The sequence below is a fragment of the Ovis aries genome, chromosome 4 (assembly GCF_016772045.2).
Source record: "Ovis aries strain OAR_USU_Benz2616 breed Rambouillet chromosome 4, ARS-UI_Ramb_v3.0, whole genome shotgun sequence".
Lineage (NCBI taxonomy): Eukaryota > Metazoa > Chordata > Mammalia > Artiodactyla > Bovidae > Ovis > Ovis aries.
The window spans coordinates 65,254,651-65,269,918 of NC_056057.1; the positions used below are offsets into that span (position 1 = coordinate 65,254,651).

General features: G+C 39.1%; 1 protein-coding gene across 6 annotated transcripts in view; it reads right to left on the minus strand.

Annotated features, from left to right (window-relative positions):
• BBS9 (Bardet-Biedl syndrome 9) overlaps positions 1-15,268 on the minus strand; it is a 465,907-nt gene that overhangs the window by 425,778 nt on the left and 24,861 nt on the right. For all 6 annotated transcript variants that reach the window (XR_006059773.2, XM_060414770.1, XM_004007907.4 and 3 more), the window contains exons 3-5: positions 14,030-14,180; positions 11,029-11,093; positions 1,652-1,765 (exon numbers count right to left, since the gene is read on the minus strand). Coding sequence is in view for 5 of the 6 variants with exons in the window: in XM_060414770.1 (XP_060270753.1) it covers positions 1,652-1,765; positions 11,029-11,093; positions 14,030-14,180 (330 nt within the window). In the remaining variant the exon portion in view is untranslated. The remainder of the gene's footprint in view (positions 1-1,651; positions 1,766-11,028; positions 11,094-14,029; positions 14,181-15,268) is intronic.

Here is a 15,268-nt window from a genome sequence, read left to right on the forward strand (position 1 = left end):
TCTATCCATGGGATTGCCCAGGCAAGAATACTGCAGTGAGTTGCCATTCCCTTCTGTAGGGATCTTCCCAACCCAGGGATTGAACCAGGGTCTCCTGCATTGTAGGCAGATTCTTTCACCATCTGAGCCACCAGGGAAGCCCATTACCCAAAATATCATTGCTTTTACCTTTGTATATAAAACAAAGTGAGTTCACATGAATGAAGGATACTTCCAAAATATTTTTTCATGTTACTAAAGAAAAATCCAACATAGATAACCTACTTTTTATTAACACAATGAAAGTGAAAGTCTTTCAGTCATGTCCGACTCTTTGCAATCCTATGGACTATAGCCCACCAGGCTACTCTGTCCATGGAATTCTCCAGGCCAGAATACTGGAGTGGGTAACTGTTTCCTTCTCCAGGGGTCTTCCTAACCCAAGGATCGAAGCCAGGTCTGCCGAATTGCAGGCAAATTTTTTACCATCTGAGCCACCAACGAAGCCCATTAACACAATAGTTAAACAATAAACTCATAAAAATTTGAGCCTAAAGAGAGCTATATTATAAAATCCCTAGTTACATCTTCAGCTGCTGCTGCTACTCTGCTAAGTCACTTCAGCCATGTCTGACTGTGTGTGACCCCACAGACGGCAGCCCATCAGGCTCCCTATCCCTGGGGTTCTCCAGGCAAGAACACTGGAGTGGGTTGCCATTTCCTTCTCCAATGCATGAAAGTAAAAAGTGAAAGGGAAGTCGCTCAGTCGTGTCTGACTCTTCGCGACCCCATGGGCTGCATGTTCAGCAGGTGCCCCCACTACACAGACATACCCAAAATCACACAGGCAAGTATCACCACCTGGCTTCCTATCCTCCCTTCAGCACCAGCAGCTCCTCTATCACCCTGTCATAGTGAAGTGAGAGAACTTTAATCGTAAATAATTCTCCCATACCAACAATCACAGGGTAGAGAAGCAAGCATCAAGCCCTGGTAACTCAAGAAGCTAGGGTGGAACTAGGGTGGTAGCCCTTGTGCTAATCAGAGAAAGATACTCCCAGGGTAGACGGAACACAGCCTCACTGAGCCCGGACTTGGTAAAGGCAATGTCTTTGTGAAATTTAGGCTCCCTTTCTCTAGGGATATTTATTCCAGGCCAGCACACATGGCCAGATGAGCAGGATCAGGTCTGCATTTCAGTCTCCACCAGCCCCTTAGGCCCTGGCTTAAAAACAATTTATACAATGTGCACAGTGGCCCTGGAGGTGGGTGAGGTGGGGACAGGGGTCTACAGCTTCATCTTGCCTCTACCAAATAGAGCAGGGACATCCATCAATGAAGAAATCAACCCCTCTTCCAGTGAGAGAGGCAGGTACACAGTTCACCACAGAAAAGCTCAACTTCAGTCAACTCATGTATAAAAGATAAAACTTAAAGAAAAGGCAGTTTCAGAAATATTTCTGTAGACCACATAAAAGTGCAGGCTATATGAAAATCATATATATCCAATGTTTGGAGTTTTCTTTTTTTATTACTTTGCCCAAGTATGTTAATACAAAGGTTTCAATAAAATATGTTTAACTCTGGGATTCATACCACATAATCCTCCATTTTCATATGGCCGAATATTCTGGTCCTTACAACAGCATGCTCATGATTAAATACAAATTACCTTTCACACCACCAAATGATCCATAAGTCATATTGCAGGCTGTTCTCTGAAGATTATGTTCATACATCAATTTGATCTGATACTGGTTCCCATGTTCCACATTACCCAAGGTTCCTAAAAATAAAAAAGAAAATGGCTTTGTATTTGTTTATATTAAAAAGTATTAATATCTCATCACCTGTACCAATTCCAAGTAATTCAATTTCAGTGAAAAGCATTATGTATCATGAACACTTAGTATACTGATGACAAAGAATGCCAGCACAGTTAGAACAATTTAAGTCTCAGCTAGATTATACCATTAGATGAAATACCACCCTGGGTGACATTTTATTATCTATTTCCATTATGTCTGAGTAAAGTGTAATTATTTAAATAACAACAAAATCTTCCAATTTCAGTTCTGAAATAAATGAGGTTAAGTTCCCTTCACTTATAATAATGAAACAGAAAAGACATGACTCAAAGTGTCTAAGAAAAATATTCCCCACACTATCAAGCAATTCAATTTTCTGTGCCAACTCTCAAAATATTCAAGCCCCTAATACATTATGTTCTTACTTACTAGAGAGATCTAAAGCATCCCTCAGCAAGTAACTAGGACAATGTTTTCTCTGAAGTCTGCAACTGACTGGTTCAAAATTGGGAAAGGAGTATGACAAGACTATATATTGTCATTCTGCTTATTTGACATATAAACAGAGTATATCATGCAAAATGCCAGGCTGGATGAATCACAAGCTGGAATCAAGACAGCCGGGATAAATATCAACCTCAGATATGCAGATGATACCATTCTAAAGGCAAAGTGAAGAACTGAAAGCTTCTAGATGAGGCTGAAAGAGGAGAGTGAAAATGTTGGTTTAAAACAACACTCAAAAAACTAAAATCAAGGTATCCAGTCCCATCACTTCATGGCAAATAGAAAGAGAAAAAGTGGAAGCAGTGACATTTTATTTTCTTGGGCTCCAAAATCACTGTGGACAGAGACTGCAACTATGAAATTAAAAGATGCTTGCTCCTTGGAAGAAAAACTATGACAAACCTAGACAGCATATTAAAAAGCAAAGACATCACTTTGCCAACAAAGGTCCCTATAGTCAAAGCTATGGTTTTCCCAGTAGTCATGTATGGATGTGAGAGTTGGACCATAAAGAAGACTGAGTGTGGAAGAATTGATTCTGTCAAACTGTGGTGCTGGAGAAGACTCTTGAGAGTCCCTTGGACTGCAAGGAGATCAAACCAGTCTATCCTAAAGGAAATGAACCCCAAATACTGATTGGAAAGACTGACATTGAAGCTGAAGCTCCAATACTTTGGCCACCTGATGCAAAGAGCCAACTCACTGGAAAAGACACTGATGCTAGGAAAGGTTGAAAGCAAAAGGAGAAAAGGGCGGCAGAGGATGAGATGGTTCGACAGCATCACAGATTCAATGGACATGAATTTGAGCAAACTCCTGGAGACAGTGGAGGACAGAGGAGCCTGGTATTCTGCAGTCCACAGGGCTGCAAAGAGTTGGACGTGACTTACTGACTGAACAACAACAAAAAAGAAAAATCTCCTTAAAAAAAAAAAAACTTTCTTTGCATTTAACAGATCATATATGCTATAATTACTTCCTGGTTCATTCCAAATGAGAAAAGATTCTTTATCTGTATTTTACTCTCTAGTTGTCAGGTTTTCTAGAGTATATACAGTTAGAGCTATATCCTAGTGATCAGGCAAGAACATTATGATTAGAAACTGTATTGGAAAGAAAAATTATTCTAAATGCAACATATTCCATTAAGAAGCATCTTTGTCATTCAGTCAAAAATGCAAAAGTTAAAGAAAAAATTATAAATATCACAAAGAAAATGAAATAGTTCCAAACTCAATAACATTAGATAATTAAAACAATCTACATATATATGTCAGTCTGTATGTATGTGTATACAGATTTATATGTGAGCATTTGTGGGGGGTTTTTTGTTTTGTTTTTGTCCAGAAGGATTTACCAATGTTCACTGAGGTTGCAAGAACAGAAGGATTTCTACTTCCATTCTAGAACTGAGGCACTGTAAGTTTAAAAAAAATTAATAAATTTCCCCCAAAATCACATAGCTGACAAAGGACACAGTACTCAAATCAGGTCTTCTGAGCCAGCACTATATATCCTGGCACCTGGTTTTCCACCATTTAACAACTTTCAGGGAAACAGGTAAGCCAATGACAAGTTAAAAAAAAAAAATTTCCTGAGGAGGGATAGACTGGGAGTTTAGGGTTAGCAAATGCAAACTATTAAATACAGAATGAATAAACAACAAGACCCTATTGTATAGCACAGGGAACTCTATTCAATATCCTCTGATAAACCATAATGGACAAAAATATTAAAAAATAATGTGTGTATATATATAAATGAATCACTTTGCTGTACAGTAAACATTAACATAATATTATAAATCAACTATACATATACACACACACACACACACACACATATACAAAGGACTTCCCTAATGGCTGAGACGGTAAAGAATCCACCTGCAATGCAGGAGACCTGGGTTCAATTCCCGGGCCGGGAAAATTTCCTGGAGAAGGAAATGGCAACCCACTCTAGTATTCTTGCCTGGAGAATTCCATGGACAGAGGAACCTGGTGGGCCACAGTTCATGGGGTCACAAAGTGTCAGACAGGACTGAGTGACTAACGCTGAATTTCACTTTTTCATGGAGATATATATATATATATATATATGTATACACACACACACACATAATTTCAACCCCCCACCTTTCTTTCCCTGGCCTGTTCTTCCTCATTTGGAAGGTGAAGGGTTGAAAGAGAAAAAACTAACAGGCAAGGATTTCTTGGAAGAAAACATTTTCTACACAGATCTATGCCCCTGAAAATGCTAAGAACAGAACACACATCAATAGAATTTTTTTTTTTTTTTAAAGGCTCAAATTTGCCAGCTAAACCTGAAAGGAGATGAAAGCTTTCTGGAACCTAAATGGCAATAAAGTCAGTAAAGTCCACAGAAACTGGTGGTAATCACTACCATAACAGCCACAAGAGCAAAAACCAAAAACTCTAAAAACATAACTCATAGCATTGACCTAAGGACAGTTCTAGCCTCTACGAAACCAGAAAAACATTCCAAGAAACTTCTGGTTCTTCCCTACAGAAATTCCAAATTTCATTCTGCACCTAAAATGAGAGGGACCCCTCCAAGAAAGGAATGTATCACGCATACCTGCTAGCCAAAACATCAGTGAACACAAGGGTCAGCAGTCAATATTTAAACAAACTTGCATGAAATGACACTAGGACTTATGTACTGGAATGCTCCAAATGCGTTGGCAAGCTTTTAAATTTCAGGTAATTGCACTTGAAAACATAATAGTGCAACTAGGGAGAACAAAACAATTTATCTTCCTTCAATACTAACTTGGAATAAAGGTAGTACCTGAAAATCTAAAAATTCTGATCATTTTTTCTAGAGAAGCATCAGTGACATAAGATTAAAATTATTTACATAAGTTTTGTCCTTGGATATACAGATTGAATACAATAAATGTGTATTAACCCGGGTCTCCCACATTGCAGGCAGACGCTTTACCATCTGAGCCACCAGGGAAGCTCATAATAATAGTCTACATAGAACTAAAGTTCATATAAAGTTTCATCGATTAGAAAGTAAATGGATATTAGAACATTTTTGCTGCCTTATTTAAACAAGAGCTAATTTAAACACACACACAAAAAAACTCTCGGGACAATCAAAGGTCACCTTGAAAACAGCTTTTGGCCCAATTTTACATACATAACTGCTGACAAATCTAACAATGTTAAATGAAATAAAAGCCATTACAGAGTAAAAGGTTCATTGTATTAAATAACCAAATTAGATCATGTAACCCTATCAAAAGCAAAGAGACATCTTTTTGCCCTCTCACGGCAAATGTTAAAATTCTATAAATATGTCAAATGCCTAGGAAGTACACAATTTTTAGAAGAGAATATTTTAAAGAACATAATCAGTATAGCTTAAGCTCACACATCTGTAACGATTTACTCAGAAACTGAGGCCCATCAGGAAAGAATCAGATGCCATGTGATATTTTTCCTCTACCAGAGTATGATAAGATGGGCTAAGTTCAGGTCAGCAAGACCCTGCTGTTTCTCTATATTAAACCAGCATTTAATGACATCTCACCCCCAAAGAAAGAAGTCAGCACAGTATCCTCTGATTATTAAGAGTCGTTTGCTGTATCAAGGAGTTCTCCTCTAATTTGCCTCAAATATCTTTTAGGAGCACACACACAAGTGAAAAAGTGAAAGTCTCTGAATCTTTGTGATCCTATGGACTGTAGCCCCCCAGGCTCCTCTGTCCATGGAATTCTCCAGGCAGGAATACTGGAGTGGGTTGCCATTCCCTTCTTGAGGGGATCTTCCAGACCCAGGGATCGAACCCGGGTCTCCTGCATTGCAGGCAGATTCTTCACCAACTTGGCGACTGAACAACAAGCACACAAAAGAAAACAAAAAACATTTGGGGAGAGGGCAATTGGGGTTAAGGATGTCAAGTTCAGCTGACACGTTCATCTGTTGACACCAGTGATTTCACTTAAACTAGAAAGTGTTTATGCTTCCCTTGTTATAGTAAAAGCTAGGTAAAAGTTCGGTCTGATACCTCAAGAAACATATTCAAGAGAACAAAAACATTAACTTCCCTGCTTCTCAATTTAAGCCAAGCCAGGAAAAATATACAAATTGTCAGCCTACAAATATCACAGAAGGCTGAAGAAATAAGAGACTGAGAAAGGAAATGAGGTGTAGTGTAAGGGAATGTAGTTTGGACAACTCCTCATCCCCAGAGAATACAAAGCTTGTAAATGAGTACAAAGAATAAAAGGAGCAATAAAATTGCCATTCCCATGACAGGTAACTTTCATTTTCAACACAAATTTGAAGGAATATGTTTATGGATACGTGAAAGTCGTTCAGTCATGTCCGACTCTTTTCAACCCCAGGGACTATATACAGTCCATGGAATTCTCAAAGCCAGAATACTAGAGTGGGTAGCCTTTTCCTTCTCCAAGGGATCTTCCCAACCCAGGGATGGAACCCAGGTTTCCCACATTGCAGATGGATTCTTTACCAGCTGAACCACAAAGGAAGCCCAAGAATACTGGAGTGGATTGCCTATCCCTACTCTAGTGGACCTTCCTGACCTAGGAATCGAACTGGGGTCTCCTGCATTGCAGGTGGATTCTTTATCAACTGAGCTATCAGGGAAGCACTTATGTATACCAGTGTCCTATTAAAAAGCTGTGATCAAACATGCCGGTTTCTTTCACTAGGCTTTTTTGATAAACACACATTTCATCCTTAGTCTATGTCATACACCCCAATAAAGTCTAGAGACTTCTGGCTTTCTGAGCCATTATTCACATGGGCCAAGGGAAGGTCAAGAATCTGACTTCGTTTCTAATTTTTAGGATCTGTCTTTCTACTGCCTCCTTAGAGCCCCCACAGAGCCTCTAGAAAGGACCAGTACCCCAAGTATTCAAGAGTAACTGTGGGCAAGTTCTCCTCCTCCATACTTGCTAATAAAATGTCACTCAAAGTTAATAAGCTTATGATGGGAGAGGAACAGCTAGATTCCTACAATAAAGTAGCCTCTATCATGCGTGCTCAGTCGTATCCAACTCTTTGTCACCCCCTGGACTGTGGCCCACCAGGCTCCTCTCTGTCCATGGGATTCTCCAGGCAAAAACACTGAAGTCGGTTGCATTTCCTCCTCCAGAGGATCTTCCCAATCAAATCCTAGTCTCCTGCATCTCCTGCATCGGCTGGCAGATTCTTTACCACTGTGCCACATGGAAAGCCCACCCTATATCATACCTTCTCCATTTATTCTGGAACACTAAGTATTTCTCCTACCACTAGAAGGAGCAACATTAGTCCAGTTCAGTCCCTCAGGCGTGTCCAGCTCTTTGTGACCCCAAGGACTCCAGCACGCCAGGCCTCCCTGTCCATCACCAACTTCCAGAGCTTACTCAACTCATGTCCATAGAGTCGGTGATGCCATCCAGACATTTCATCCTCCATCGTCCCCTTCTCCTCCTGCCCTCAATCGTTCCCAGCATCAGGGTCTTTTCAAATGAGTCAGTTCTTCACATCAGGTAAGTTTTCAGCTCCACCATCAGTCCTTCCAATGAATATTCAGGACTGATCTCCTTTAGGATGGACTGGTTGGATCTCCTTGCAGTCTAAGGGACTCTCAAGAGTCTTCTCCAACACCACAGTTCAAAAGCATCTATTCTTCAGCACTCAGCTTTCTTTATAGTCCAACTCTCATATCCATACATGACCACTGGAAAAACCACAGCCTTGACTAGACAGACCTTTGTGGGCAAAGTAATGTGTCTGCTTTTTTTTTTTTTTTTAAATTTTAAAATCTTTAATTCTTACATGCATTCTCAAACATGAACCCCCTCCCACCTCCCCTCCCCATAACATCTTTCTGGGTCATCCCCATGCACCAGCCCCAAGCATGCTGCATCCTGCGTCAGACATAGATTGGCGATTCAATTCACATGATAGTATACATGTTAGAATGTCATTCTCCCAAATCATCCCACCCTCTCCCTCTCCCTCTGAGTCCAAAAAGTCCGTTATACACATCTGTGTCTCTTTCCCTGTCTTGCATACAGGGTCGTCATTGCCATCTTCCTAAATTCCATATATATGTGTTAGTATACTGTATTGGTGTTTTTCTTTCTGGCTTACTTCACTCTGTATAATCGGTTCCAGTTTCATCCATCTCAACAGAACTGATTCAAATGAATTCTTTTTAACGGCTGAGTAATACTCCATTGTGTATATGTACCAAAGCTTTCTTATCCATTCATCTGCTGATGGACATCTAGGTTGTTTCCATGTCCTGGTTATTATAAACAGTGCTGCCATGAACATTGGGGTACATGTGTCTCTTTCAATTCTGGTTTCCTCGGTGTGTATGCCCAGAAGTGGGATTGCTGGGTCATAAGGTAGTTCTATTTGCAATTTTTTAAGGAATCTCCACACTGTTCTCCATAGTGGCTGTACTAGTTTGCATTCCCACCAACAGTGTAGGAGGGTTCCCTTTTCTCCACACCCTCTCCAGCATTTATTGCTTGCAGATTTTTGGATCGCAGCCATTCTGACTGGTGTGAAGTGGTACCTCATTGTGGTTTTGATTTGCATTTCTCTAATAATGAGTGATGTTGAGCATCTTTTCATGTGTTTGTTAGCCATCCGTATGTCTTCTTTGGAGAAATGTCTATTTAGTTCTTTGGCCCATTTTTTGATATGCTGTCTAGGGTGCTCACAGTTTTTCTTCCAAGGAGCAAGCGTCTTTTAATTTCATGGCTGAAGTTACCATCTGCAGTGATTTTCGAGCCCCCAAAAATAAAGTCTCTCACTGTTTCCACTGCTTCCCCATCTATTTGCCATGGAGTGATGGGACCAGATGCCATGATCTCAGTTTTTTGAATGTTGAGTTTTAAGCCAGTTTTTTCACTCTCCTCTTTCACTTTCATCAAGAGGCTCTTTAGTTCTTCTTTGCTTTCTGCCATAAGGGTGGTGTCATCTACATATCTGAGGTTATTGATATTTCTCCCAGCAATCTTGATTCCAGCTTGTGCTTCATCCAGCCCAGCATTTCTCATGATGTACTCTGCATATGAGTTAAATAAGGGTGACAATATACAGCCTTGATGTATTCCTTTCCCAATTTAGAACCAGTCTGTTGTTCCATGTCCATTTCTAATTGTTGCTTCTTGACCTGCATACATATTTCTCAGGAGGCAGGTCAGGTGGTCTGGTATTCCCATCTCTCTAAGAATTTTCCACAGTTTATTGTGATCCACACAGTCAAAGGCTTTGGCATAGTCAATAAAGCAGAAGTAGATGTTTTTCTGGAACTCTTGCTTTTTCCATGATCCAACGGATGTTGGCAATTTGATCTCTGGTTCCTCTGCCTTTTCTAAATCCAGCTTGAACATCTGGAATTTCATGGTTCATGTACTGTTGAAGCCTGGCTTGGAGAATGTTCAGCATTACTTTGCTAGCATGTGAGATGAGTGCAATTGTGCAGCAGTTTGAGCATTCCTTGGCATTACCTTTCTTTGGGATTGGAATGAAAACTGACCTTTTCCAGTCCTGTGGCCACTGCCGAGTTTTACAAATTTGCTGGTATATTGAGTGCAGCACTTTCACAGCATAAGAGGAGCAACATATTTTACCACCAAACAATGAGAGTGTTTAACAATGACAGTAAGATTACTTTACTGGGTTTCTGATGCAAAAAAGAATGGAAAAGAAAATGATAGTGGTAACAGGGAAGGAAAATAAGAAGAAAGTAACACATAGAGAGTAATAAATAGCTACTACCAATTGCCTCAGCACTATCTAGAAATATAAGTTCATTCATTCATTCAACAAGTACACCTACCACACAACACACACCAAGCCTGCCTTCAAAATCTAACAGATCTTCAAACCAAAAAAGAATTTCCAGCTTGGTGATAGTAAATGAGAATCATTACTCCAATTAAAAGCAAAATACAAAGAAAGCCTAAATCAAGAGACTGAGTGTGAGACCTAGAAGCTAATATTTATAGCAAATTCCAAAGGAGTGTATCTTTTGAATAAGCAATAGGTCCACCGATAGTTAGCTTTACTATATCCATTGAAAAAATCCTCTGATGTTGACATCATAAAAATAACTCTCTCAACTTGAACTAAAACTTTATCTAATAACTGAAACAAAATTCCTAAGTTACATTTTTAATAAGGGCCAAAATGCTGAAACCAGACTACAATTAACCTTCATACTTGTACCCACAGGACCACGTCAGGGAATGAAACCTGAGTAAGCCTCAAATACATGCCTTGAGGTCTGGTTAAATGAAGATAAACAAAAACCAAGAAATTGGAACTATAAAGAAAAAATACTTGAGGTTCACCAAAGAAACGTATTTTAAGCCACCGTGACTCAGCATTTAATGAATTCTGTTGTTGCTATTGAACATTTCTTAAGACTCAAGTGTCCTAAGTACCCAGAATTGGCCTCGCTTAATCATAGGCAATCCTGGACACAATTCCTCAGATAAAGGAGATTTCAAGGAACCCTCTACAGTGATAGAAATTTAAGTATGCATGGAAATAGCAGACCAAGAAAACGTAATAGTCTTTGCAACTGAAAGAATAAGAGAACAATGGGAAAACGCTAACCAAGATAAGAAAACTTTTAACCAAGTTGATATAACTATTCTTACATAATATTAAGAAGTCCATATTTTAGTAAAAAGTCTACATTAAAAAAAGAAAATGTTTCTTACCTGAGACAGAGTAGACACACAATTTTCTTGAATGCAACACAGCCAAATGAAGCATCTCAGTACCTCTGAAAAATGGTAAAAGTTTTAAAAGTTTAAATACTAGCTTCAGATGTAACCCAAAAGAATGACAAAATGACTTTAAAAAGAGATTATAATCATAACCTATCATGAGTGAACTAAATAATTCCGTGGATAACACTCAAAACCAAAAAATAAATTTAACAACCAAACAGCCAGTTTGACAATCCCAGACGCCCAAGAACTCTGCCTCAAGGAGTTGCCTTCAGATTGAAGCCAAAGGAGTCTTCCAGAAGGAGCCATATCAGAGGCCCCTTAATGAGTGCTCTCCCACAATAAAGCCACACGGGACTTCCCTGGCAGTCCAGTGGTGAAGACACCACACTTGCACTGTGGATGGCCCAGGTTGGATCCCTGGCTGCAAAAAAGAGAGAGACAGAGAGTGACCCAAGCTTTGGTCCTGCTTGCAGGCTAATTAACCTATGACCTTGGGCAAGAAACTTACACTCTCTAAGCCTTTTTCCACTTTTCGAAAATAAGAGCTTTCAATTAAATGAAATAAAAATCATGTGGAAGTAAAGTATAAAGCACCAGAGAAAGCTAATCATCACTGGGAAATGGCACATATCACATCCACGTCTGAAATTTTACTAAAAGTATTGAAAATATTTTGGTTTGGTCTTGTCTTGCTGTTATCTCATTGTTCACTGAACTCAGGGTAGGCAAGATGCCAGCAGGGAAGCTGGAAGAAGATGCACAGAGCTGTAGAAACTACAGATATTCTTTATTTACTGGGGCAAGGCAGACATGCTTTAATCTCTGACACAGCAGTAATGATAACTACAAAACTCAATTCCACGGGACTGGACTCAGCTTGACAGTTCTAAGAGCGTTTCAGGTGGTGCTTATATAGACCACACCACGATGCGCATGCTTAGCACCACAAATGATCTCAGCTGTCCTGAGTGAGAAGGAGTGGGGCGAGAGAGCCTGACCATCGTCACCTGGCCAGTTCCTCTCCCCCTACAGGTCTCAAGTGTCACCACTACACTTCCCAGCCCCTATCAAGTGGTTTCCAGAGACATGGCACAGTCAGTATAGAAATCCTAAATTCAAAGTCTTCAAGAGTCAAGTCAGAGGATGTAAGTGAGTAAAGGGAGTAAATGGCTGTGATCAACTGGAGAATAGGGCTAGTCTAAAGGAGACAGCAAGCGACTGCTCAGTTCTGGGCTTGTGGCCAGATCTCCACATTTTTTTCAGGAAAAGCCAAAGGCAGGGATTTTATGTGAAAATTCCTCATTCTTAAACATTGGCAATTCTTTTAAATTTAAAACTAATCTGCAAGCAGGCCTCCGATGTCTGACCTCTGAAACAGACTCTGTTCTAAACTAAAAGGACTATAATTGAAGTCTGAAGACTTGGAATGGGGTCTTGACTCTGCACTTCGGTATTTCCGTGATCATTTAATCTTTTAGAGTGTGAGTTTCTCATTCATAAAATAAGAATTATATTAGATAATACTTGTAAATATACACAACTATCACATAATCAAGATTGTCTTCAAAAACCTTTATATGCACCCTGAACACTCAACTTTTCCATCATGCATAGGAAAAGAACATGATGTCATGGAAAGACAGTAAAGAACAGAGTCAGACAGACCTGGGTCGGAATCCTGGCTATGTGACCGAAAGCTCTGAGCTCTAACTAGCTACCTTATCTCTAAATGCAGATCACATCCTATAGATCAGATTAATGAGACAGTACTAGTCAGTTAATAGCAGGACTGTATCCACTCATCAACATTAATCTCCTCCCTTCTAAAAAATGATAACATAGATGAAAACCATATTACTACATAGAATGACTCTGACAGCATCTCACTTTTTAAAAACATGAAAAGGTAAAAATGCCTTTAAGAGACAAGAATTTCTTTTGTCTCCTTCTTTTATAAATTTATCATGTTTATATGTGCTAGGTTCACAATGGGCACCTAATCATTATCTGCTTTTAGATGGAGTAGATATTTACCAGCCATGTCAGTAATAAACTCCTGATCCAGTCTGTCACAGTGCATAAAGGTCCCATCTCATGTCCCAGCCTACAGCATCCATGAAGCAGCTTCCCATTAGAATGAAACATATTACTAGAAAACTTAATAATGCTCAGAAGCAGTCGCTCAGGTTTTTCTAGTAGGAGTCAGGACCCTGAATAAGTACAACCTGGGGCCAATAAATTATGATGAGCAACTGGGAGTGAGCCAAAGTCCAGAGCTCAGGGCACTCCCCGACTTAAGAAGGCAAAGGGAGCTCAAAAAGAAAAGGGAAAACAAGACCACCTCTGTCCACATAAAATTTCATAGTAGATACTTTTATAAATGATTAAGAAATACAGGTTTAATTTTAAGAAAATTCATGTATGAAAATAAGATAAAATCAGCAATATTATCAGTAAACAAAGAACAGACATATTATGCAAAATGCAAAATAATAAATGGTCTTCTAAAACAGGTTTAAAAATAAAGTACTTTGAATCAAAGACTTCCTTTGTGGGTTGAGCTGACTTCTTTTAAAAAACTAAGGATCTCTCTACCCCAAATAAGTAATACATTTTAAAGACTCAAAGTTATGCACCAAATCACATAGCTACTATGATGTCCAATTTTTTTAAACAAATTTATATAACCTAGAAAATTGGTGCTTTAAGTAAGTGAATACTTTGTTTCTTTATTTGATTATTTTCCAAAAGCTTATCTCCTTTCCTTTAGCTTCTGACACATCAGGCATCTTAGGTCTGTTACACTTAAAAAAAAAAAACCTCCTAAATTTTTCTGTCTTAAATATACAGGTTTCCATATTAAACAATGTTCAGTACGTGACAATATACAGGAAATATATTTAATTCATAGTCATTTTTGACACATAAGGGACTGACATACTCCAAGTAGTAAGACGAAACACTCGAATTAGTGGACTGTACTTACGAAACAAACTTTCCTACTTCCACTTGCAATATTGGATCTCGTAGATGCACTTCTAGAAGCAAATCCTCAGCTTGAGCTCCATCTCCTGTTTTTACAGGATGAGGATTAAAGATTCTTAGGTATCCCATAAAGCTGCCCACAATTATTTTATCTGTAAAAAGGTGTTTTTAAAGATAGATATAGGAAAAAACATTAGTTACAAAAATTTGGGGAAATAGAATTTCTAATGTCTAAAAGAAGAATCTAAAAATTATGCTCAACATCACTCACTATCAGAGAAATGCAAATCAAAATCATAATGAGGTACCATCTCACACCAGTCAGAATGGCTGCTATCCAAAAATCTACAAACAATAAATGCTGGAGAGGGTGTGGAGAAAAGGGAACCCTCCTACACTATTGGTGGGAATGCAAACTAGTACAGCCACTATGGAGAACAGTGTGGAGATTCCTTAAAAAACTGGAAATAGAACTGCCACATGACCCAGCAATCCCACTGTTGAGCATACACACCAAGAAAACCATGAGACACGTGTAGCCCAATGTTCATCGCAGCACTGTTTATAATAGCCAGGACATGGAAGCAACCTAGATGTCCATCAGCAGATGAATGGATAAGAAAGCTGTGGTACATATACACATGGAGTATTACTCAGCCGTTAAAAAGAATACATTTGAATCAGTTCTAATGAGGTGGATGAAACTGGAGTCTATTATACAGAGTGAAGTAAGTCAGAAAGAAAAACACCAATATGGTATACTAACGCATATATATCGAATTTAGAAAGATGGTAACGATAACCCTATATATGAGACAGCAAAAGAGACACAGATGTATAGAACAGTCTATTGGACTCTGTGGGAGAAAGCAAGGGTGGGATGATCTGAGAGAATAGCATTGAAATATGTATATTATCATATGTGAAACAGATCGCCAGTCCAGGTTCGATGCACAAGACAGGGTGCTCAGGGCTGGTGCACTGGGATGACCCAGAGGGATGGGGTGGGGAGGGAGGTGGCAGGGGGGGTTCAAGATGGGGGACACATGTACACCCATGGCTGACTCATGTCAATGTATGGCAAAAACCACTACAATATTATAAAGTAATTAACCTCCAATTAAAATAAATAAATTTTTTTAAAAGAAATAAGACAATAAAAGAATCTAAAAATTAAAAGAATCCAGTTTTGTTTCATATACAAAGACCAATCTGCCAACAGAATATATAATTAAAGTGA